This window comes from Drosophila guanche, unplaced genomic scaffold (genome assembly GCF_900245975.1).
Source record: "Drosophila guanche unplaced genomic scaffold, DGUA_6, whole genome shotgun sequence".
NCBI lineage: Eukaryota > Metazoa > Arthropoda > Insecta > Diptera > Drosophilidae > Drosophila > Drosophila guanche.
In genome coordinates this window covers 385,499-408,155 of record NW_022995755.1, presented here as the reverse complement: position 1 = coordinate 408,155, position 22,657 = coordinate 385,499, and the positions used below count along the sequence as shown (strand labels likewise).

Below are 22,657 nucleotides of genomic sequence, written 5' to 3'. Positions count from 1 at the left end.
ACATACATACAACTGGCTGCCTGCGGTGTTTGCTGGTAATTTCCACTGTCACGTGGCGGTAATTACCGGTGTTGCAGACACAGACGCAAATACTCGCACAGACCTCCTGGCCATGGCTTTGAACTGCACGCCCGCCACTCGATTTCTCTCTCGTTTTATGCACATGTTTGTGTGCTTATTCGTTTGTTTGCCTGTTTGTTTGGGTGTCTGCGTGTGTGTGTGCGTGTTGGTTTTGGCCGTATCCTGTCGCGTCGCAACGCGCTTTACAATTTCAATTCATTGAATTTTAACAGCGCCTGCAGGCTGCAGCAGCAACAGCAACAGCATCAGCACCAGTCCTCGTCCTCAAGCGTCCTTGCCCTGCGAGCTCAGTTAACCGAAAGTTTGTAAAACGTTATGTGCAACATTTGCTGTCGGGCTGGCGGGGAGAACGGTGAGCATCGTCCCGACATCGTCCTGCTCCTGCTGCTGGTACTGGCACTGGTCCATTGTCAATGGATTTCGTGTAGGTCGGTCGGCCTGCAGCCTGCAGCCACCAACCGCCAGCCGCCAGTCGGAGGGCTCAGATATTAAAACGTGTTTTATCACGCGCCGCCATTTCGCGGCCGGGTATTCAGTCCAATTGCGGCCAGATTGCACTTTTCAAGTGCGTGTTAATGCACTGCGTATGTGTGTGTGTGTGCGAGTGTGGGTGGGTGTGTGCCAAAGGAAATGGGCTATGGCTTAGACAGGAACTTAAAGCTGATGCTGACGAAGGCAGTTTGTGGGGCTCAGTGGCCATTCAAATTAGAGAAACGAGCTGGCAAATGTCACTGCAGAAGAAGCAAAACAAAAAACGAAGCAAAGGGTTGATGCCTCCAAGGGTACCCACAAAAGGCTGGTGGTGCGGGAGTGGAGAGGGGTTTATTGTGGGGCATATCCTAGTAGCAGCAGCAGCAGCAGCAGCAGCAGCTGTTGTTTGTCCTTTGCCGCCATTTTGTGCGTGTGTGTGCATACCCCGTTTGCTTTAGCAGGCTCCCCCGTGTTCTCGACGAGCATTTTGTTACATTTTCGTTTTGCAATTTCATTAAATTCCAACATCCACCATAAATCTTCCACTCTTCAGCAAGGCTTCTGTGCTTTGAAGCGATAAAGGTACGAGTACGAGTATGTCTGCGTGTTAGTGTCTCTCCATCTGTGTGTCAGTGTGTGTTCGTGTGTGTGTGTGTGTGTGTGTGTGTGCAAGCCCTGAGATCCCATCACACAAGATACAGAGAGAGAGGGAGGGAGAGCGAGCGCAACGTAACCCAAAATGGCCGTTGAAGTGGTTGAAAGCGATTACGCTGACTGCCAAAGGTTGACATGCCTCTATGTGTCTGTGTGTGTGCTATTTGGGGACACTTCTCGCTTGGACCTTGGAGAGTATGTGTCTTGATATGTGTGTGTGTGTGTGTAGGGCACTCAAAGTTATGTGGGGTTCGCTTTGGCCTGCTGGGCTTTAAGTTGCCCCGTTTTGTGGGACACAACATAAACTTGCCTCACTTATACCACCCCCAGATGCTCCATTAATGTCCCCCATTCCCCCAAAAGAACCTTACTCCTGACATTGACAAGTCATTGAGCGCTCAGGCAGGATGCTAGCTGCTTGTTGAAAGTTATCCCATAAGGAAAACATAACTTAACAACAGATTAAAAGCGAATAAAAGGCAACACGAGCGGGGCGGGCACTGCATTCTCGCACGGATCAAGCTCATCGACATTCATCGACATTCCCCGTTGAAATATGCTAAATATTATGACAGCAGCAAATGATTGCACAGCCAGTAACCCCAGCAACGACACAGCTACAGGACTACTACCCGTTAGAGGCCAAAGTACAGAGAACAGAGAACAGAGGAACCCCAGCTGTTTTGGCCCGTCTGGCGCTTATTAAACTGAAATCCCCACCTCAAGTGCCTGCCATTGTTTCTGCAGTTAACAATTTTTGCAAACCACAGTCAAGCAAATTTTTATTATTTTTCTTTCTCAACCGGCTCTGGCAAAGCTTAGAGTTTCAGAGTCGCAGTTCAAAGAACTCCAACGACTATCAAATGCCCTAAGAAAGTGGTGTACAAAACAACTAGAAATTGTATTTATGAAGTTTAATTTTGATAGCTAAATGTTGAGTAAAGTGGCACAAATAATGTCAAATTTGCACTTCCCTCTTAGAGCATAGAAAGCGCGACTAACGCTCAACTCTCCGTAGTTTTAGTATCATTTCTTTTATGTATAAATATAATTTTTTTTATTTGGTTCTGCTGCCAGCACAGTTGGTTGACAATTTCATAAGCCAACGAAACGCGGACTCCTGTGTCTCCCAGTGGCTGCCTTTTCTTCTCCATCTTTCCGCTCCTCTCCGCTTCCATCCCGAGCTCTGGGGCCTCGCGCGTGGCTATATAATTGAATGTCTCAGGTGTTTTGTCAGACATTGCTTAAGCCTTTGCCGGGGATTTTCTGCCATTTTCCCGGTCCAAGCCCGGCCAGGAACCCAATTTCGGATTGCCTTTTTAAAGGTCCCTTAAAGTGTTGCATGACTACGTGGATGGGGTGGATGGGGTGGATGGGGTTCCGGGCCGCGTGTGACATTCAAATCCGCGTGCCTCATTCGCCCCCGCCCCTACAGGGCTCGCCAGGAGGGGCGGGGTACGGCCCGTAGCCTAATTAAAACATTCATCTTCATTTTCACCTTTTGCCTAATTAATTCACACAAAAATCAACTAAATTAATATGAAAACCAAGCCAAAGAAGCTGACAAGCTGCTGACCAGGCTGCCACCTCCTCCCGCCTCTGCCAGCCGTCTCGACTCTTCATGTTATTGCTTTTGCCACTCCGCAATGTTGCCGATGTTGTTGCTGTTGTTGGTGCGGTTGCTGCTGCTTTTTCGGACGCTAACGAGAATTAATGGTTTGCAGTGTGGCACACAATTACGACAGAGGGAAAATCTTAGGTAAGCAGCAGCAAAATTGTCACCCAGGCCCAGGACACAAACAGCAACCAAAACCCAAAAAAAAAGAGAGGAGGAAGAAGGAAATACAGCTCCACATAATTGGCTTTGTGGGACCAATGGTACAGGGGCAAGGTGCAGGAGGGGTTCTCTAGGTGGGCCGTGTCAAAAACTGCTCAATTTACGCGTCGTGAAATTAATTTATGCCCAATGCAATAACCCCGGCAACGTCAATAAAATACATTAAGGCCAGGACTACTTGGCCAGGAATTGAGTCGTAATGGGGTGGCTGAGGGGGTGGCTGAGCATTGGCATTGGCGGGCAGCAAACGGCACTGACTAAGGCCAGGATGCTGGCTAATTGCGCTTTGTCAATTTGAAATTAAAATTGCTACCCAAACACACTTCCACATGCACAAGAAGGAACAAAAGTATATACTCAAAGGTGCATGCACTGGAAGAAAAATTTAGAGTTATATCTATACAGGAATATTGTTAAATTTTTAATTGCATTTATGAAGGAAGGAAGGAAGTTCCACGATTATCCGATTGCTAACATTGATTCCAACTTAATTTTTCCGCGAGGAACACCGCAGCTGTGGCTGCTGATAAATTTTCAAATGTATAGTGACAAATTCTATATAGCTCATAGATTTTTTGTGCAGTGCACACGTCTATACATTCCGCAATCCCCCAGCGACTTTTTACGTAGCGCAAGAAATGCGCCTTGCAAAAAATTTCCATAATTTAACGATCTAAATGCAAGTGGCGCAATTGAAGCGTAATTAGACTTTGCCATTCACTCACCCTCGAACACACACTCACACACACACACACACACACCCACACGAACACAACACACCCACAGGTTGTGGAACTGCCGCTAATTGGTTTCTGGTCAGCAGCGTTGAAGCTGAGCGAGGGGGGTGGCTGGATGGCAGCTTTCAGCAAGCGCCAATTAAAAACGTGCTCACATTATGCTTTATTGACTTCTCCCACTCTGCAGGAGCATCCTCCTCGTATCCCGTATTCCCCGTTTCCATTATTGCAGCATTCTTTTTTCGGTTTGTGTATCTTCAATACCCAAAGGACGAGCTACCTGTGGGACAGGGGCAGGGAGCGGTGGGTGTGGGCGTGGGCGTGGGCGTGGGCGTGCCTCTTAGCAATAATAACGTCCTCGGTTGGCCATAAAACAAATCATACAAGTTTATGGTCACCTTACCTACATTGTCCACTGCGAAACTTTATCTTTTTATATGCAGCATTATTGCCACAGATTAGACACGGGACTTAGTACAATGTCAACATAGATACGCACACTCAGGTAGAGGGTGGCGAGGGGCACACACGCACATGCACGCAATGGTGGGGAAAGAGGATTTTTTCGATTGCCAGCAGAACGAATTAAATATGACCATTTGTATAATAGCTCGAAAGACTCGAAAGACTCGAAAGAGGGAACTGAAACTGAAAGAGAAACATCCAAATAACGGTCCGGGGGATATCCTAATACAATTGTGGGCAGTCAAGGGCTAAGCGGGAGAAGGGGAGGGTGCTATTCCTGGCCAAATTCAAATGCAAAATGCATGACATTTTCTGTTTAATTTTCAGTTGGCTAAGTGCTCGAGCTTAACCCCGGCTCTGCACGACAGCAGCAGCAGCAGCAGCAGCACCAGCAGCAGAAACAAGAACCAACAACGAAGTTGTATTCCCGGGGACGGCTGCTCTGCTGGGAGATTTGAACGATTTTGGCACAGGGATTGGTTGGGCCTACACTGAAGATTGCCAGCATCAGATCTTTAGGCATTACAGACAGCCTGGCCTGTATTTAGGTCTGTTTTTGTTTACTGTTTATTTGTTTGCGGAATTCTGTTCTGATTTTTAGTTTGATTTTCCAGCTACATACTTGTAAAGGGCAATAAAATATTATTTGTATTCAAATTTATCCAGAATATTAGTTTTCTATTGAATATTAACGAAAAATTCTTTCAGCAACTTCAGTAGAACTGACAACTGTCTGCTTAGACTCTCATTTGATGAAGTTACCTGCTGGACCAAGTGCCATAAATAACATTTTTTTATAAGAAATGAAAATGTGGCAAAAGCCACAGAGAAAGAACCAAGAAAAGGGAGCTTGAAAGAACGCAGGCGGAGCGGCAAATGTAAATTAGAAGCCAACTGTGACTGTCTAGATAAGAATGTACTTATGTATGTGTGTATGTATCTCTCGGTGAGAGAGCGAGGTGTAAACGGAAGTGCTGCCGCGTCGCTGATTGCCCCAGCACCCATCCGTTACCCGCTGCCGTACACGATTCGTGCTCGACTGCGACTGCGGGCACCAGTGTGCGGCATTTTATTTCGCATTAAGAGATTAAGATCAAAATTAAAATTTAAATTACCACGCGACACGCTGCGTACCATCTAAGTATCTCTCTGTGTATCTGTGTCTGTGTAATGTCAACATTTTCTTTGTGTTTTTTGCCCAACTTCATCGCTTTTTTGATTACCTTAAATTGCAGCAGCAACAACTTGGCTGCTTTGGCTGCTCGGCAGGCAGTCGGTATTCTTTGCGTATGGGAAACATGGTAAATGTAATTAATTGGCTGTGTCTAGCCGAGGTCTGAGAGTGCTACCTCCAGCAATTGGGAGACGAGAGAGAGCCTGCCTGATTGACTGACAACTTAATTGGCTTTCTCGGAAATCTTCTGGCAAAACTTGCAATAAGGCAACTCGATTTACTTGCACGGCAAAATGGAAATCTTTATGAAAGCCAGCAAGCAGCGGGCTAAAATGGCTGCAACTGCTGCCGCCAAGGCTGCTCCCCGTGCTGATTGAGCTGTAACCGAAACTTGCCACAATGTCAGTATCAGTGTCAGTATCAGTGCGGCGTTAGAGTCTCTCAGTTCCACCTGGGGTCTACCCACTGGGCTGGCCTGAGCTGGGTCTGCCGCTGACGCAATGCTAAATCCTTCCCGGAATCCTTCCAGCTCTTTGCGGAGCCATAGAACAATTTATGAGCACTCAAGTTGATTCAATTTAAAAATTTTCCCTCTCCCCAACAACTTTCTCCTTTCTGCCTCTGCCTCGCCCTCTCTGGGCTGCCTTCAGCGGCAGCCACAAAATGTGACGCTGACATCTCATTTTTTTATATTTTTAATTAGGCTAAGCCCATGCCTAAAGCCAAGTTGGCAACTGTGCCATGCTCTGGCCTGACTCTGGTCTGGTCTGCTTCGGCTTCGGCTTGGACTTGTCCTCCCAGTGGCTAATTGTGTGAAGGGGTTGAGCAGCAACTGAGACGTGGCTCGGTTTCCGTTGCTCTGGAACAATGCAAAACTTTGCCTCTTGTTGTTTTGGACATTTGCCTGTGTACAGAAAAAAGAATAACAAATAACAACCAAAAAATAAGCAGGGAAAACTAGTAGCAGCAGAAGAGCAGTCGGTGTAAAGTTTGGCGCATTTTGAGCGGCATCAATTTTGACATTTACCTGCAGCAGAAGCTCCCCGCTCTTACCACCCACCACCCGTTGGGTTAAGCCGATTTCAAGCAATTTCCACTTTGGTGTTTTTCGGACAAAACTTTTCCTGATATGCCCAATCAGAGCGGTCGGGTGGGTGGGCGTTGGAAATTATAAAAAAGCACAGAAAAAAACTGTAACTAAAGTCGGTGGCAAGGCAAGGAAAGGAATGTGTCAGGATGTGTGTGTCTGTAAAAATTTCAGCAACTCTTTTGTTTTCCTCAATGATGTTGCTGTTTTTGGGTGTTGCCTCAGCCTTTGCTGGCAAAGTTTTTGGCGCAACGGGCACGGAAGTTGCAGCATTTCAGACGGGGGTGTAGTCGGGGGTGTAGTCGGAAGTGGCGCATGCAAAGTGCAAAAGCTCGTTGAATATAGCCGTGCATTAAAGATGCCATAACCGTGAGTGTGTATGTGTGTGTGTGTGTGTGTGTGTGTGTGTGTGTGTGTGTGTGTGTGCATGTGTGTGTGTGTCTGTGTGTGGTGGTGGGTAGGTTGGATGTCAAAAGTTTTGTTAAGTAAAACCTCATGTGCATCTAATTAAAAATATAAAAAACTTTATTTTAAAGCCGCCAAAGAAAACTTTGTCTCCTGCGGAAATGAGTGTGTGCCCCAACGTGTGTGTGTGTTGGACATAAAGCGAAGGGATTGTTGCCTCCTGCTGGCGCTGGTGCTGTTGCTGCTGCTGCTGTTGTATTTAAAAGTTCCTTGGAATGTTTATCAGCCTGAATGTGCTAAGGGATTTTTCGCAAATGAGCTGCCAAATTGGCGTAACTTTTGTGCGTGGAAGGTGACAGCACAGCCCCACAGCCCCACAGCCAAAACGCAAAACTCAGAACTCAGAACACACGAAGAGAAACAGAAACCAAATGCAAAAACTTTTCAACAAAAAAATTCGCATGCTTAATTAGTTTTTTGGCTGCAACTTTTATTTGAGTACAAAATTGTCAGCTGCCTGGAAAAGTACTCCATGGCATGTACCCAGATACAAACTGATCCGAATTTAAAGTTTTCCAAGGGATGGGGCACAGCTGCACAGCTCAGACACGCCCACTCTCACACACTTCCTTATACGGAAAGGGTTTGACAGGAAAGTTAGATCAGGCCGAATGCTTAGACGCTCTTTAATGTATCCTATTTATGCGGTCAAACAAGCTGCATACGAAGGTTCTTCAGTTGTAATAAATATGTGTATTTGTTCTTCAATTTATAATTCATTTAAGCATTAAATTTCTCCTTTCCACAGGGTATGCAACGGGACACAGATCTAGATCTAAAACGTTGGCTTTCGACCACAAAATTCTCACTAAGAGGAACAAAACCATCGGCAGGGAAACTAAAAACAACAAAAAAAGACCGGGAAAAGTAAACCTAAAATGGCAGAGTAAAGGAACACCGCTGACAAGCACAGATCCAGGGACAGCCACAGGCACAGCCCGTTTGAGTGACTGACTCTGCCTTCGACTTGCACATGTTGTCCACCCTCCGAACAGCCAGCTCCAGCTTCTGCCATTACTACTGCTTGTCCCCACTTCTATGTCTGTTGCTGCATTTTCTCCGCCGCCTTCTCCTTCTCCTCCTCATCGTCGATGTCATTAATGCAACTGGAAGCTGGAACCCGCCTTGACCCTTCTGGACACAACAGAATCCCTTTTGCCACTCCTACTCTGGAGCACACTCTCCCCACCAACCCAAAAGTACCCATTCCGTCTCCAAACCGCCTCCTTTTTCCACTCCTTCGATGTTTGGCGGTGGCAAACAATAACAAACGAGCACAACATGAGCTGAAAATAAGATTTTTGAGTCGTTTCGTTTTGTTGCGTTTATGTTTGTCATGTGTGTGTGTGTGTGTGTCTGTGTCTGTCTATGTGTATGTGTATGTGTGTGTGCTCGTCCTAGTCTTGGTGCTGTCGTCGTCGACATCGTCTGGCTGACTCTGCGCCTCACTGGCTGATGTATTCATGAAATCGTGTGATTAATGGCTCGCACAACATTTGCACACACTGCCCGGATAGCAGCCACGAGAGTCGCTCCTTCTCCTGCTCCTTGTGCATGTTCCTGCTGCTGCTGCTGCTGCTGCTGCTGCTGCTCATCCCCGTTTTGGGCGACAGGCGGCGTATCTGTCTGCGTGCAGATAAACATGCCCGAGCACGGGCACAGGTCCGGCCCAGGGTGATGGCAGGGCAATCTCCACCAGCAACTGCTGTGCATGCAAAACGAGCGAAAGGATATGTGTAGCAGATGCAGAGAGAATGGGGAGACGACGACAACGACGACATTGGTCACAAAAATTTTCCGGCTCTGCGCGTTTGTCTGCCATTTTATCTGAGGCAGGCCGAGGCGATGCGAGCGAGCCATTCCGATCCGAGCAGCATCATCCGAGGCGTTGAAATAAACAAACATCCTGGGCTTCCTGGCATCCGGGCATCCTGGGTTGCGAAAAACAAAAATGCGTCGTAATTAAACCGAATTTAATTGCTTTCGCCAGTCAAAGGCCCCAAAATGGATCCGCTTCAGCCACGGGGCTGCCCTTATAACTATGCTATAATCTTTGACACTTTTATTGCGGCTCTAAAAGTTATTAACTTGATTTAATAAGCGCCTTGGACAGCCAGCAACAGCAACAACAACAGCAGCAGCATCAGCATCCGCATCAACCGAAAGGAATTTGAATGTTTAGCATTTTACAGTTTTATCTGGGGGGAAGGCAGAGGGAAAAGTTTGCCAAATGAATTTGATCGCCTTGGCATTCAGAACGTGGCTTTAATTAACTCATTTTTCATTGAAAATGCCAGCGGGTAGAGCTAAGTCAGGGGATGGCTTGGTAATCTTATCTGTTAGGTAGCGTATAAAATACCAAAAGGATGCTCGCGGGCGTCGAGGCGGCCATCACTCATCCGGGGGCCCAAGCCTTTGTCTCCAGTTCATCCGCCCTCCCCCATCTTTCCAGCTGATAAGCTGAAGGCGTTGGTTGCTCTCGAAGGAGTTTTTGGCCACCACAACCTTATCAGCGTGAACAAATTTGAATTCGGATTTTGAATACAGAATTTTCCATCAAAATTATGCGAAGCAGCGTAGCCAGAAGAGGGTCGGGTCGGTCCTTGGCTTAGCTGCTGCTGCATTGATTAGCCATGGAGTAAGACTCTCTTTCGATTGCATTTCTGCAAAGTATCTCAGCAACTTTTGATGAAACTCCCTCCACATAAAACGTTCCTTGACAGGGCAATGCTCGCTGTTGTTGCTGCCAAAGACTTTGCAAAGTTGTTTCAATTTTTAATCAAGCTGCAGTTGAAGCAGAAGTTTTTGCATGGCTGCCGCTTAGCTGGGTCAAAGGTAAGACCTTCGTCCAGACAGCCACGCCAGAGCCCAGACACAGTTGCAGACACTTTTTATGGCCCACACAAAAACCTCAAAATTGCAGATTTAATTTTATTTTATTGCACTTTTCTCCACAAGAAGCCAAGGAAAATTGTTTCTTCATGCCATCGTGAGTGTCGGGCCAGCAGCAGCTTCATTGTCCTGGCCAGGGACAGGGTGCAGAATTTAATCAAGCAAATATTTGGAGACACCTCAAGCAAAGTCAAGAGCATTGACCATAGTGTTTGATCCAGGTTTCATTCTTTCAAACTCGCTTTCTTTGACCAGGGACTTTGGTGTGACTGCATCGAACGATGCCTCATTTATAAACATAAGCAACAAATTGCTCGACAAAATCAAAAACCAAAACCATTTGCAACTTCAGTGAGCAGCACTACAAAACCTAGAATAAAAAGCAACAAACAAAAACATGGGAAAGCAGAGCAAAGTGCCCCTTGGCTGGGGGCCATTCTCTGGCATAATATTTGTAATCAAACGCAGTCGGAGTCATAATAATCAAGTCGTAAAAAACGAATCCATTTTCGCGCTTGAATAAACAGCGCCAAGGAATGGCAAGACGAGCGGCAGAACCGGGACCAGGACCAACTCCAGCACTGAGATACAGACAGAAAGCAGTAAGACTGGCAGTAAAAACAATAACAGTAATGGCAAGAACATTTTTACACCTTCAAGCCCCTGGCCAGAAAAGGGATCAAGGCTAAGGATGGCGACCACATTTTGTTATCCAACAGCTTGGCTATAAAAAAAGGCAGCAGCACAAATAGCTCAATGCTTTTACGACTACCATCCAGGATTTCTCAGTGCTGAAGTGTATGGGAGATGGAAGATGGTAGATGGTAGATGGGAGATTCCCTTCTTGACAACCTGTAAATTTTGCGCTTTATTTAACAAGCCAAATGACAAATCTGTGCATCGCCATTTAATGAACGTAAAAATCCAGCAGCCATCAAATGCTGTAAATTATAATGTAATAGAAAAGTAATAAGCGACTGGATGCATCGAAGATGTTATCATCGTAAATCGCAGAGTCGTTAAATGAGTCCTTCTCGAGCGCAGGAAGCAGCTGCCAATGAAAAGCCTGGCGTTAGTTTTCACACCCGCAGTAGCAGTCGGCGTCCCAAAACTTAGTAGAAGGGAAAGTGTCGGTGGCGAAGTCAAAGTCGAGGCGGATGCAAAGCTCTGGCATCATTACACTTGAGTGTTTTACAACTTCCGACGAGTTCGTCATGGCCATAAAGTGTAATCTTCATGTTTTTATTACAACAATGATGGGTGTGTGGATGTGGGAGGGCATTCTTGTCAATGGCACATTGAGGACATCAAATTGACAGCTCCTTAGAGTCGTAAAACTCAGAGAGCCCCGGCCAGCCAGTCCGTCTGCCACTGCCTGTCTCTCCGAGAGTACATATGTTGGGGGTAATGATTGTCACCGGCTAAACAATTAAATTGAGGTTAGGAATGAAGCATAAAAAGCGCATAAAAGAGCCATAAACCCGCACGGGCCAGACAGAGAGTGGGCCAGCCCCTGACCCCTGACGATGTCGTCAACGCATCGTAAACATTTTAAGCTACAGTTTATTTTCATTTGGCAAAGGATAACAGCGACACAGAGACAGAGCGAGAACATGACCGACCCCTATGCGATCTGTGGCCTCGTAAAACTTTGCTGATAAGACACTCCAGCCCCGCTGGTAATGATAATAAAATTATAATTTACCCTTCACATATGCTGCTGGGCTCTTGCCGAATCCACTTGGGCATTGGGTCTCGGGTTTTGCTGTGGCACTTGACTTTCAAGGTCTGCCATTACCGCCTCCATTTGAGGCGCTCTAAACTGCGCTAATCAGCATTTAAAATTAACTAAATGCCCAGACTCGTAAGCCAAATTTGATGAGTCTGCCCTCTGCTCCCTATCCTCTGTAGTAAAATGTGGCATGGGCACTTTATGTGACTGGGTGATGCGTTTTTCGTGTCGCCAAGAGGCACTGCGGATGCTTGAGGGTGTGGCAAGTGTCATTTGATGGTTATAGTTCCATCTGTCTGCGGAAGTGTTAAGTAGTTGGATTTGTGACCGACTCATGGCAGATCATAAAGGAATAGAAACAGCAGCAAACAGCAGATATTTATTTGTGCTTTAATTTTGCAAAGATTAACTGAATTTTATTTGCTCTTAAATTCGCTTAAAGTTGCATTATCATACGTCGCTTTTGGGTTTTAATTGATGCCCAAATAAGAGACTGACACACACACACACAGACACACACCCCCATAAAGGGGCGATTACTTCCGCCATTTTCTATGATGAATTGCTACTTTGCCTCAACCAACAATCATCCACGAACCTACACAGCTCCCACTCCGCCGCAGAGAGAAGATGCGCAGACAAACATCACCATAGAAGGAGGGCGTGCAGAGGGATGCCCCAGGAGGAGAGGCAGGGGGCAGCGGGCAGCGGGCAAAGCTGTACACACATAGATACACATTTATCCAGCTGTCGGCGGCGTTGACAGCCCCAATGCTAGAGTGCACAGGATAAAAAGGACACGGCCGGCAGTGAGTCGGCTAAGGCAGGTGAACCCGAGCCGGGAACCAGAGCGCAAGCTCTGCTGCTCCTGCTCCTGCTCCTGCTGCTGGCAGCAATTGGTGGCAAAGCAGTGAAAGGACACAGGAAGTGCACTTTGGCAGTGCCCACAGGACCACCACCCTCGTTGTCCTCATCGTCATTGGGGTGCTTTTGCCGCTTATTTATGCCTGGCAATCATAAAGCGCGCTCCACTCAGCGCCAGAGCCAGAGCCAGAGCCAGAGCAAAAAGAGAGCGAGAGAAAGAAAAGAGAGACAGAGAAAGGTAGAGAGAGGAGTGCAGGTTATGGGTTTCTATAACTCAGAACTCACAACTGGAAACTCGGAACAGGACGGACTCGGGGCACACCGTGAGTCGTGCGTCGTGTGTCGTGCCGCCTCTTTCTGGCCCATGTCTGCGTCTGGGACCACGGCAACTTTTGGTGGCTGTTTCGTTGGCTGCTCCACTCCACTCCTGTCCTGTCCTGTCCTGATGTATTCCATACAAATTGCAAAGTTTTAGTGCTTTTATTTTGCCACACGAATGTCGGATGGAGCAGGCTGCAGAAAGCAGGATGGCAGCATGGCAAGGGGCCAGTAAGAATCATCCATCAATGGCGTTTGTGGCAAGCACAGTGGCAAAGTCCTTTCTCTTGGAGTGCTTCTGACATTTTTGTGTCGGCAGGAATAGCCACATTAGTGGGATAAGCAGCAGCAGCAGAAGCAGCAGCAGCAGCAGCAGCAGCAGGACCTGTATAAGGATCCCCCCCTTTCTGGCGACATGCGGCGAAATTTGTACAAAATTTCGTTGCAAAATAAATGACTGTCCCTTTCCGTTGGCAAACACTGTCTGTCCTTCTCTCACTCTCTCTTTTGCCTTCTATGGCAGTCAGCTGTTTGTAAAATAATAACATAAAATATGGCTGTCCTTGAACAATTTACTTTTATTTTACTTTTATTGCCGCAGCCTCCGTTCAGCCTCAACATGTGCCTTTCGCTCTATGGCTGCGCTTGTGTTTGTGTGTGGGTTGTTTGCATTGTTGTTGCGCCTCACTTTTAGCTTCATTAAATTTATGTTGCAACCCCGCGGCAGCCCCCCCCCCCCCCCCCCCCCCCCCCCCCCCCCCCCCTCATCTATGTCCCTCTCGATGCTGCTGGGCCTAGTTGCACGTGCCGCGTCGCCGTAAAACAGATCGTAAAACTTTATTACTTGCGGCTTTTGTGTTGTTACTGTATGTGTGTGTAACTCTCTCTCTCTCTCTCTCTCTCTCTCCCTTTCACTCTCTCTCTATCTCTCTCTATTGGGTCTCCTTTCTTCTCGTCGTCTCTGCTGTCAGCTGTCAAATTGAATTTGTTTATATTGCCAACAGCGATGGCAGCCCAGCTCCCAGCTACCAGTACTCTGGGCTCTCTCGTCTCTCGGCTCCTGATTCCAACAGGTTTCATTTTCACTACGACCGGAAATCATTGCGTCATGCTGATATTTTGTATTTAAACGCCTACTTCCCCGCTTCCCCGCTTACCCACCCATCACTGCCCTTGGCGGACTCTCCCTTTTGCGGGCCCGTCATGCTCAGGGCCTGGTGTTTAGGCGGCAAAAGTTGATTTTTGTTGGTTTAGGTCAGTTTAGTTAGCTGCCTTTGACAGCTCAAAGTCGAGGTCAACTTTTGTATGCCCCATCATCAGCTGTCGTCTGCCGCGCTGTCTGTGTGCGAGTGGAGAGTGGCGAGCGCGGTGTGTGTTTGTGTGCCCATATTTATGGGTCCCGCTGGTCGAGACGCGTGACGGGAGACGGCAGACCCGATGCCACGCGTCCTTGCCCGTCACTTGCCCAAAACATAAAAAATCGATTTTATTATAGCCCCCGTTAGTCTGGGCCGCGTCTATATAGATTTTCTGTCACGGCAGATATTGCCTTTGTCTGCTGCACCCCCCCCATCACCCTGCCCTGTGTGCTGTTTGTGACAGGCTTGAATTTTGTTTCTGCCTCTGGGTTTAGTTTGGGGCAAGATTTTTAAAGCGAAAGAAGTGAAAGCGGATCTTAGTAGTGGAGAGTGTACAAATGCATAACTTGGATAGATAAAAGTTGTGTCATCATTTGGATCTATTTAAATAATTAGTAAAGCTTTTTAGACCACATCCCAAGGTCAAGTTAATCAATTTTGTTCGTATTAATCAAAATACGAATAAAGCTAGCAAAAAGCGCGCACAGATAAACAAACCAAAATAGAGAGGCAAAGAATGAAAAACATAAACAAAATTAATAAAATTATCTCATGCTGAGAGAGCTTTGCCAGAGCTTTCTCTCTCTCGCACTGGGTTTATTAAAGAAATGAAGCGAGTGAGCAGTCTTCAATATGTTGTCGCTGCAGTTGAACGCAAGAAGACAGGCCTCGTGGCAGATCTATCAGCTGTATAGGAATGTGGCCAGCAAAGTGAGTAGATATACATTTAGTTAACACTTTTATAAACATTTATTGTTAAACTTTGCAGACTTCTACAGCTGTGGAAACGATTAGCTTGGAGCAGGCTAAGCCCTATTCGGAGGTGCCGGGTCCAACTAAGTTCCACATGATAAGAGCTTTTATGCCGGGCGGTAAGTGAGAAGTGGACAAAAGCTTTTTGCCGAAAAGCTCTCTCGCTGATTGATCTGCATAATTCCCGCTGCAGGCCGCTACCAAAATGTGCCCACCCATGAAATGTTTCTGGATTTGAGTCGCCAGTATGGAGGGCTCTTTCGCTTGCCCAGCCTTGCGGGCACCGACATGGTCTTGACCATGAACCCCCCAGACTATGCGAAGGTCTTCCGCAACGAGGGCCAGTGGCCACACAGACGAAACTTCACCACTGTCGAATACTTCAGAAAGAAGCGCAGGCCAGAGGTGTTTGGGGAGTACGACGGCTTGGTCTCTGGGTGAGTTTGAAGCAGCTCTTCGGGCTCCTTTTCTGACATTTATCACTCAATTAGGAATGGTCCTGCTTGGGGCAAGTTGCGAACGGCTGTAAATCCGATCCTGCTGCAGCCCCGCAATGCCAAGTTGTACCTGAAGAACCTCGTGCAGGTCAGCGATGAGTTTCTGGAACGGTGAGTGGATTTCTCCTTACTTGGTCTGCTCAATTTCCGAGTCTTGTGTCTTGCAGCATTCGCCTCATCCGCGATCCGGTTAGCCAGGAAATGCCTGATGACTTTACCGAGGACATTCGCAACTTGGTAATCGAATCCATAGGCTCGGTGGCTCTCAACACCCATCTGGGTCTGCTGGGCGAGAACCGCGACAGCCAGGAGGCCAAGCAGCTAAAAGCTGCCCTGCAAGACGTCACCGAGCTGGGCTTCCAGCTGGACATGCTGCCGCCCATCTGGAAGTATCTGCCAGTGCCAAAGTTCACGCGACTGATGCGCTCCCTGGACACCATCACGGACTTCTGTTGCGTTCACATTGAGGAGGCGCTGAAGCGCATCGAGGAGGATGTCAAGGCTGGTAAAATTTCCTCGGATGTGGGATTGGAGGCAAGTCTGCTGGAGAAGTTAGCTCGCTTCGATCGCCAAGCTGCCATCATCATTGCCATGGACTTTCTCTTTGCTGGCGCAGATCCGGTAGGTTCAACTCCGATTCTCCGATTGATGCAGCTGTAAGTAATCCTCTTCCTTTGCAGACCCTCGTCAGCCTGGGTGGCATTCTGCTTAGTCTGGCCAAGAACCCCGACAAGCAGGCTCGACTTCTCGAGGAGCTCAAGCCGATACTGCCGGCCAAGGATTCGCCCCTGAACATGGAGAACATGAGCAGTCTGCCCTATCTGCGGGCCTGCATCAAGGAGGGCATTCGCCTCTATCCCATTGGACCGGGCACCGTGCGCCGCATGCCCCACGACGTGGTACTCAGTGGCTATCGCATCGTCGCAGGCACCGATGTGGCCATAGCGGCCAACTATCAGATGGCCAACTTGGAGAAGTATGTACCCAGGGTGCGGGAGTTCCTGCCCGAGCGCTGGCTGCGTGACGAGTCCAGCTCGAGGCTGGTAGGAGAGACGGCCACTCCCTTCATGTATCTGCCCTTTGGCTTCGGGCCGCGGGCCTGCGCCGGCAAGCGGATCGTGGACATGATGCTGGAGATAGCCGTCGCCCGGCTGGTGAGGAACTTTGAGATTGGCTTCGACTATCCCATTGAGAATGCCTTCAAGACTCATTTCTTTGTTCAGCCGAATATTCCCTTCAAGTTTAAGTTTGTGGACCGCAAGGAGGAGTAATGAAGGGGGGGATGCGGATACATATAAGAATGGAATGACCAAATAAATGCACTTCACAGACAGCTAAAGACTTTCAAGTGGTTTCGGACTCATACACATGTCCTGACTGAAGTGTCCTGTCTCTTCAGCACATTACACCAACATTCACCACTCGACGCTGCCTCTGCGTATTTTTATGGCTGTCCCAAAATTACAATGCCATTCGCCGGACCATCTGAAGTGGACACTTGACTGGCTGGAAGTCACCAGAAGAACATCTCTTGAAGAGGTCTCTGAAGCGGCATGAGGGAGTGAAAGTATTCCAAATTCCAATGTATTCCACACATGTGTTGGGTAAACAGAGAATGGTGTAGGTATAGGGAGGTTATCTGAAAAGGATTATCTAATTCCTGTTTGTTGATGAAGAAATCCGAATGTGGGGAGTGAGGTGTTATAACTTTGCGGAATAAATCAGCAGAAAAGGTTTCTCAAGGAACATATTCATCACTGCAAGTACTTTGTTCTCGTACTTTAGAGGTACAGCCATGGAAACAATCCAAGATAATGTCTAGCAAGAATCAATGAATAAGTAACTCAGCCGAACTTCACTTCATTCAGCTCATTTCTATTAGTTATTTTAAATATTAACACAATTGCATTACACACAAAGAACTTCTTACATGAATTCTACACAGAATTCTACACAAACAATTGCATGTAGAATTGTTTGACTCCGCCTGAAAGTATGCAATAAATTAGAGCACCGATCTCTTCCACATTTGTCAGCCACGTTCCTCCATGCTCTCCACTTAAAGCTTTAAATATGGGGCGGAATTCGTTACAGACATTCAATGGGTACGTCACCTGTGCCCCTCATTTCTTTTGCACTACCCCACTGGCCCCCTTCGCCCCGCTACTGCCTTCGTTATCGGTTGTAGTTGAACAAACAAATGCGCCGACATAAATAATGCAAAAGTATTCATTTTGACATCGAATAGACAAAGTTGCATTGAATTTTCATGTTTGTTCTTCCGTCCGCCATCGCTGTGCCATGTTCCCGGTACAGGTTCCCCTTCAGTTTCTTGTTCCCTAGCATTTCTTTCCTTTACTTGGCCAGCACTTGGACAGGACAGTGCCGGTCTTATCTGCCTGGGCTGGCCCCTCCTGACCCCGCCTGTACCCTTCGTCCTGCTACTGTGAACCGTTCTCGTCCTCGTATGTCCTGGATTTTATGCTGCAGACTTTAGTTGGACTCGTTTGTGCCGTCGTCTTGTGCATTATTAAAACTATTCTGATGGCGCTTCCGTGAGCCCCCGCTGGATGGGGTCCACTTGAAATGTCAATGCTGAGTCCGGTCCTCCGGTCCACCAGTGCTCCAGTCCTCCGGTTCTCTGCTGCTCCGTAGTGGCTCCTTTTGCAGAGTGCATAAAGTTTTATCGTGCCTGATGAGGTTGGAGGTATGGTCCTGCTCCGTCACGTTTCCTTGGCTGGAACTCGCAACTTTGGCCGAGAACAAAATGCATTTGCAATTGCATAAATGAACAGTGTCGGCTGGGATGGCTGGGATGGCTGGGTGGCTGTGGGGCAGACAAAACGAATGGAATTCATTATTGGCCAGCAGATGCACAGAGAGAAGAGAGAACTGCATTCTGGATGGGGTTTGGGGTCTGTGAGGTGTTGTCCTTTAAATTGAAAATGCATGTCAAGCATCAGCCAGCACACACAAATCACAGTTTCAGCGGGAAATTCGCAATTTTCGATGGCTGCCTCCAGGCGGGGCCAGGCCAACATTTGCACTTTATGACATGCACCCAGACATGCAGCATGCACCGTGCACCATCCTGCAACCTGCAACCTGCAACCCCATAAACTGTGCAATTAGGCAATGTCTCCCAGCCGGCAATGGCTCCACCCACCTCCCACTTGCATCTTGGCAATTGGAATTTTGGCTTTTCGCACTGAACTTTGACTTGCCATCAACATGAGAGCAGGGAGCGAGCGCAGATACATGCATTCTGCCCCACTGCCCTCCACCCATCTTCTTGTCCAACTTGACATGATGGCCGTCCATTGCCGAGCTGCCAATTTGCAACAGCACGGGCGTGGCAAACGGACCACGTCTAATGATGGCATACATAACCTGCCTGCCTGCCTTCCTGCCTGCCTTCCTGCCTTGGCACACGCCCACGTCCCAGCTCCAGAGCAGGATCCTGGGCTACTGCTCGACCAGGTCCTGGTCCTTTGCAAGTGTCATGTCACACAACGCACTCGGCTTGCTTGTCAATTTCGCAGCTGGGCGTGGCCAGGACAGGGGCACGAGCTTGTGCCTCCGACTACGAGCATGAGCATGACTTGAGCCCCACTGCCATGCATTAGCATGTAAAAGGCAAAGTTTAGAAATAAAAAATAGCAAAAAAAAAAAAACAAACCCCACACACATTGCAGTGCAGGACAATCAGCAGACAGCCAGGCAGGGCACACACACACCTCTCACTCTGCTGCTGCTTCTCTCTGAGCCAGTGAACCCGCCCTGACAGGCGTCCATGATTAATGGTTGTCAATGGCATTCTGTTGCCACTGCCTCTGTGGCACGACTCGCCTTGGTTGGGTTGGGTTTGGTTTGGTTTGGCTTGGCTTGGCTTGACTTGGGTTGCATATAAAAAGTAATTTTGTTATTTTAAGAAAAGCCCTCGCAGGCTCTAAGGATCTGTTCTGTTCTGTTCTGTTCTGCTCTGTTTGGAGGAAATTGATTCGGCGTCGCATGCCGCGCTGTGCCGCTGTGTCGCTGTGTCGCTGTTTCGCTTTTTCCGTTTCTATTTCCAGGCCGTTGCCACAGGAATTCCCCAAACAAGGCTCGTCTCGCAATTTCGCAACCTTTTGCACCCCGCCAGGCGGCAAGCGTGCCCCAAGCCAACCCAGTCCTAGATGGTGTTAATGGCATTGGCAATTGCAGGGCGGTGTGGGACTAGGAGTGCCACAAAATTTAATTTATTATTTCGAAAAGCAAAGCATTTCTAATCGAATTGTATTCGAAATAAGCGCTCGCTGCCGTGGCAGGGGAAATTGAAAAATTGTCGCCCCCCTCAATTGGATGGATATCCTTCTGGGCGGTAAGATAATGTTCTGCAGTGAATGAAAATTTGAATTGTTCGATTCGCGCGGGTGAATTATGTTCATCAGATTGTGTGGCATTAATGATGTGCTGCGAGCACTCAGGGAAACCAAAGTAATTGAGGCTCCAACTGGGGGTTAAGTGGGTGCGGACGCAGGACTCTTAAAGCTGTGACACTTAAAGCGCCCGCAGGATCAGCTCGAAACGGAGCTGAGAGCTGAGAGTGCCACCTACATTTGCTTCACGCACCCACTGGGGCTGCCTCTGTTGTGTATATATTTTTATTAATTTTCCAAATGAATTCCTGACAACGACAAAAAGACAATGACAATGGCAACGGCGGGCACGATGACAACAGCAGCCAGACAGCGGAGTTATCCTGAACCCAGTCCGTTTCGGCCAGCAGAGCAGAAGGATAAGCAGAAAAAAGGAAGAGCCAACAAATGGGGGCAGCCATTGTCGCTGCCATCGTCCAGTGCTCCGCCTTTGATTCTCTCTTTTTTGGCAACTGTTGGCGACATTATTACGTTACTTACTTTACGCCATAAATGTTGTTACGTCATGAAAAGCTTCCACGCCACCACCATGGGGGCTAAAAAAAGGGCAAAACAATGAGGGCTGCCATGAGGAGGAGCAGCAGCAGCAGCAGCTGGAGCAGCAGGAGGAGACGGCTGCCATCATTGTTATGTGAATGTGACGACTTTTTGACTTCCGTTACGCTGATGTGTTTCCGTTTCCTGTTTTATGCACAACTTTTGTCCGCTGTCTTCAGTTCCGTTCCTTTGCTTTGCTTTGCTTTGCCGTGCCGTAGCATGCCTCATTCTTCCTTTTCCCCTTTTCTGTGTGTGTTTGTTGTCCTTTTTAAAATGTTTGCCACTGATGAAATGTAAGCAAAGGATAACAACACAACCCCATTCCCCCACCAACACACTGCCTGACGATTTTCCGCCGCGTTGATTTGCACCGCTATCCCCCCCAGCAGCAGAAGCCCTTCCTGGCCGCCACACTTCATCCATACGAGAATGTGTATGCATCCTCAATTTCCTTTTTATGTTATTTTAATTTTATGTTATTGTTATGACACAATGAAAATAAAATTGAATTGACACTGATGTCCTTACTTCCTTCAGCCTTCAGCCCTTAGCCCTCGGTTGGCTGTTCGCAGTCCTCAACGTCTCTCTCTCTCTTTGGGCTGATAACAAAAGGGCTCCCTGTCCAAAAAGAAGAAAAGTCTGTCTCTGTGACAGTTGCCCCTGACATTTTTATTGCCCGGACACACACGCACAGCTGTAAGCTGTAAGCTGTAAGCTATACCCCAAGTCCAATCCAATCCAAGTGGCAGTCAGACAGGATCACAGGATATTCAAATGGGCCATAAGTGCGGTTAAAGCGCTTCACTCGCTCGACTAAATCTCAATTCGAGAGCAGAAACTTTCAATTTTTGATGCTGCCAGCTGGCGACATGACCTCTGGTCCGCTCTCTCCCTCGCTCTCTCTCTCTCTCACTCCGCTCCAATTTCGCGCCATTCAACCTTCCCCCTTGAATCGCTGACAATATTATTTGTCGCGCAGGTTCAAAACAATATCATAAAGTAATTTATATGCCTGGCAGTCGGGCAGGCAGTAGGGCAGGCAGGCAGGACGTGGGCGTGAGCGTGGGATGCCTTCTCCACCGATGATATATGGGCGAAATGGCTTTTTAATGACAACGACGACAACAGCAGCTTGTACAAATTACAAGCCCACACACACACACACACACACATACGTAGTACAGGGAGGAGGTGCAGGAGTTACTGGGAGCATGGGAGCGAGATTGTGATTGACCAGACCTCCTCGCCTTTGTCGTCGTCGTCGTGCGTTAATTTTGATTGTCTTTGGGCTGCTGCTTGATAAATGGGTCACACGTACTGGTACGGCTGCGGGTCCCTAATAGATGGTTGTTGTGACTGCAACTTCATCAAAACTTGTGCCACTAATGGTCCACAGAAATCCTTGGATGTGCATTGATTGTGTGAGCTCTTCATTACTTTTGGCGGGGGTAATAAATGCATAAGCATAATGGATTAAACTACTAACTAACTGCTGCTTTTGGTGAGAGTGTAAACTGATTAAAGGGTACCCCAAAGGCCTCCTCTTTGGCATCATTCACTCTTCATACTTTTAAATATTCATTTAGCCAGAAGCTGAACCTCGAAAAAATCCGCTCGCAGGCTCGGAGCTGGCTACGGCTCTGGCTACTGGCTCTGGGTCTGGTCTGGCCGGGCTCTGGTCTGGCTTCAGGCCTCGGTCTGGCCATGGCTCGGCTGTGGCTCTGACTCTGACTCTGACTGTGGCGTGGCTGTTGTGTTGGCTTTGCGCAGATAAGAGAATTGTCCTGTCAACTGGAATGATATATGCGCCAGCGCATTCAAATTGGGCTAAAAGACGAACCAGCCAACAGCCAACAGCCAACAGCCCCGGCACTGCCACTGGCACTGTCCATGCGATTGAGGATTGTGGGCTGCCGCCTTCTGCCCTCCGCCATCCGCCTCAGTTCCAAGCACCCAGCTTCCATCCTGCCTGCCTGCCTGCCGCCTGCCTGCCATCTCTCCATCTACATGGCCATTTCCATCTGCAGCTCCAGTCGGGCGGATGTGTTTTTCTCGCACATCAGCGTGCGTTTCCTATGGAACGCTGATGATAGTCCCTCCCTCCCTTGACAACCCGTTGCCCCAGCATCCCCTTGACATTTTCTTCTCATACACAGAGATGAGGGGGNGGGGGGGGGGGGGGGGATTCCTTTTTGTTGTTTTTCCCCTTTTCTTTTCCCCTATTTTTTTTGTTGCTTTTCGTTTGGAGCGGGTTTGTCGAGTTGAAAAATTGGTGTGAAAATTCAAAAGGAGTTGCGAGTGTGTGAGTTATGTGAGT

General features: G+C 48.0%; 1 protein-coding gene across 1 annotated transcript; it reads left to right on the top strand.

Annotated features, from left to right (window-relative positions):
- Positions 1 to 14,729: 14,729 nt before the first annotated feature.
- LOC117589764 (probable cytochrome P450 12e1, mitochondrial) lies at positions 14,730 to 16,718 on the top strand. Its single transcript, XM_034281953.1, has 6 exons — positions 14,730 to 14,846; positions 14,905 to 15,007; positions 15,082 to 15,325; positions 15,380 to 15,496; positions 15,553 to 16,006; positions 16,066 to 16,718. Exons 1-6 carry the CDS (start codon positions 14,769 to 14,771, stop codon positions 16,654 to 16,656), a joined length of 1,587 nt encoding a protein of 528 aa, XP_034137844.1. The 5' UTR covers positions 14,730 to 14,768; the 3' UTR covers positions 16,657 to 16,718.
- Positions 16,719 to 22,657: the final 5,939 nt, after the last annotated feature.

What these genes read in the sequence shown, in the direction of transcription:
- LOC117589764 (XM_034281953.1), top strand. Translation starts at nt 14,769, where the DNA reads ATGTTGTCGCTGCAGTTGAACGCAAGAAGACAGGCCTCGTGGCAGATC. An exon ending in TACGACGGCTTGGTCTCTGG is followed by an intron (nt 15,326 to 15,379) that starts GTGAGTTTGAAG and finishes TCACTCAATTAG; the next exon opens with GAATGGTCCTGCTTGGGGCA. An exon ending in TCTTTGCTGGCGCAGATCCG is followed by an intron (nt 16,007 to 16,065) that starts GTAGGTTCAACT and finishes CTTCCTTTGCAG; the next exon opens with ACCCTCGTCAGCCTGGGTGG.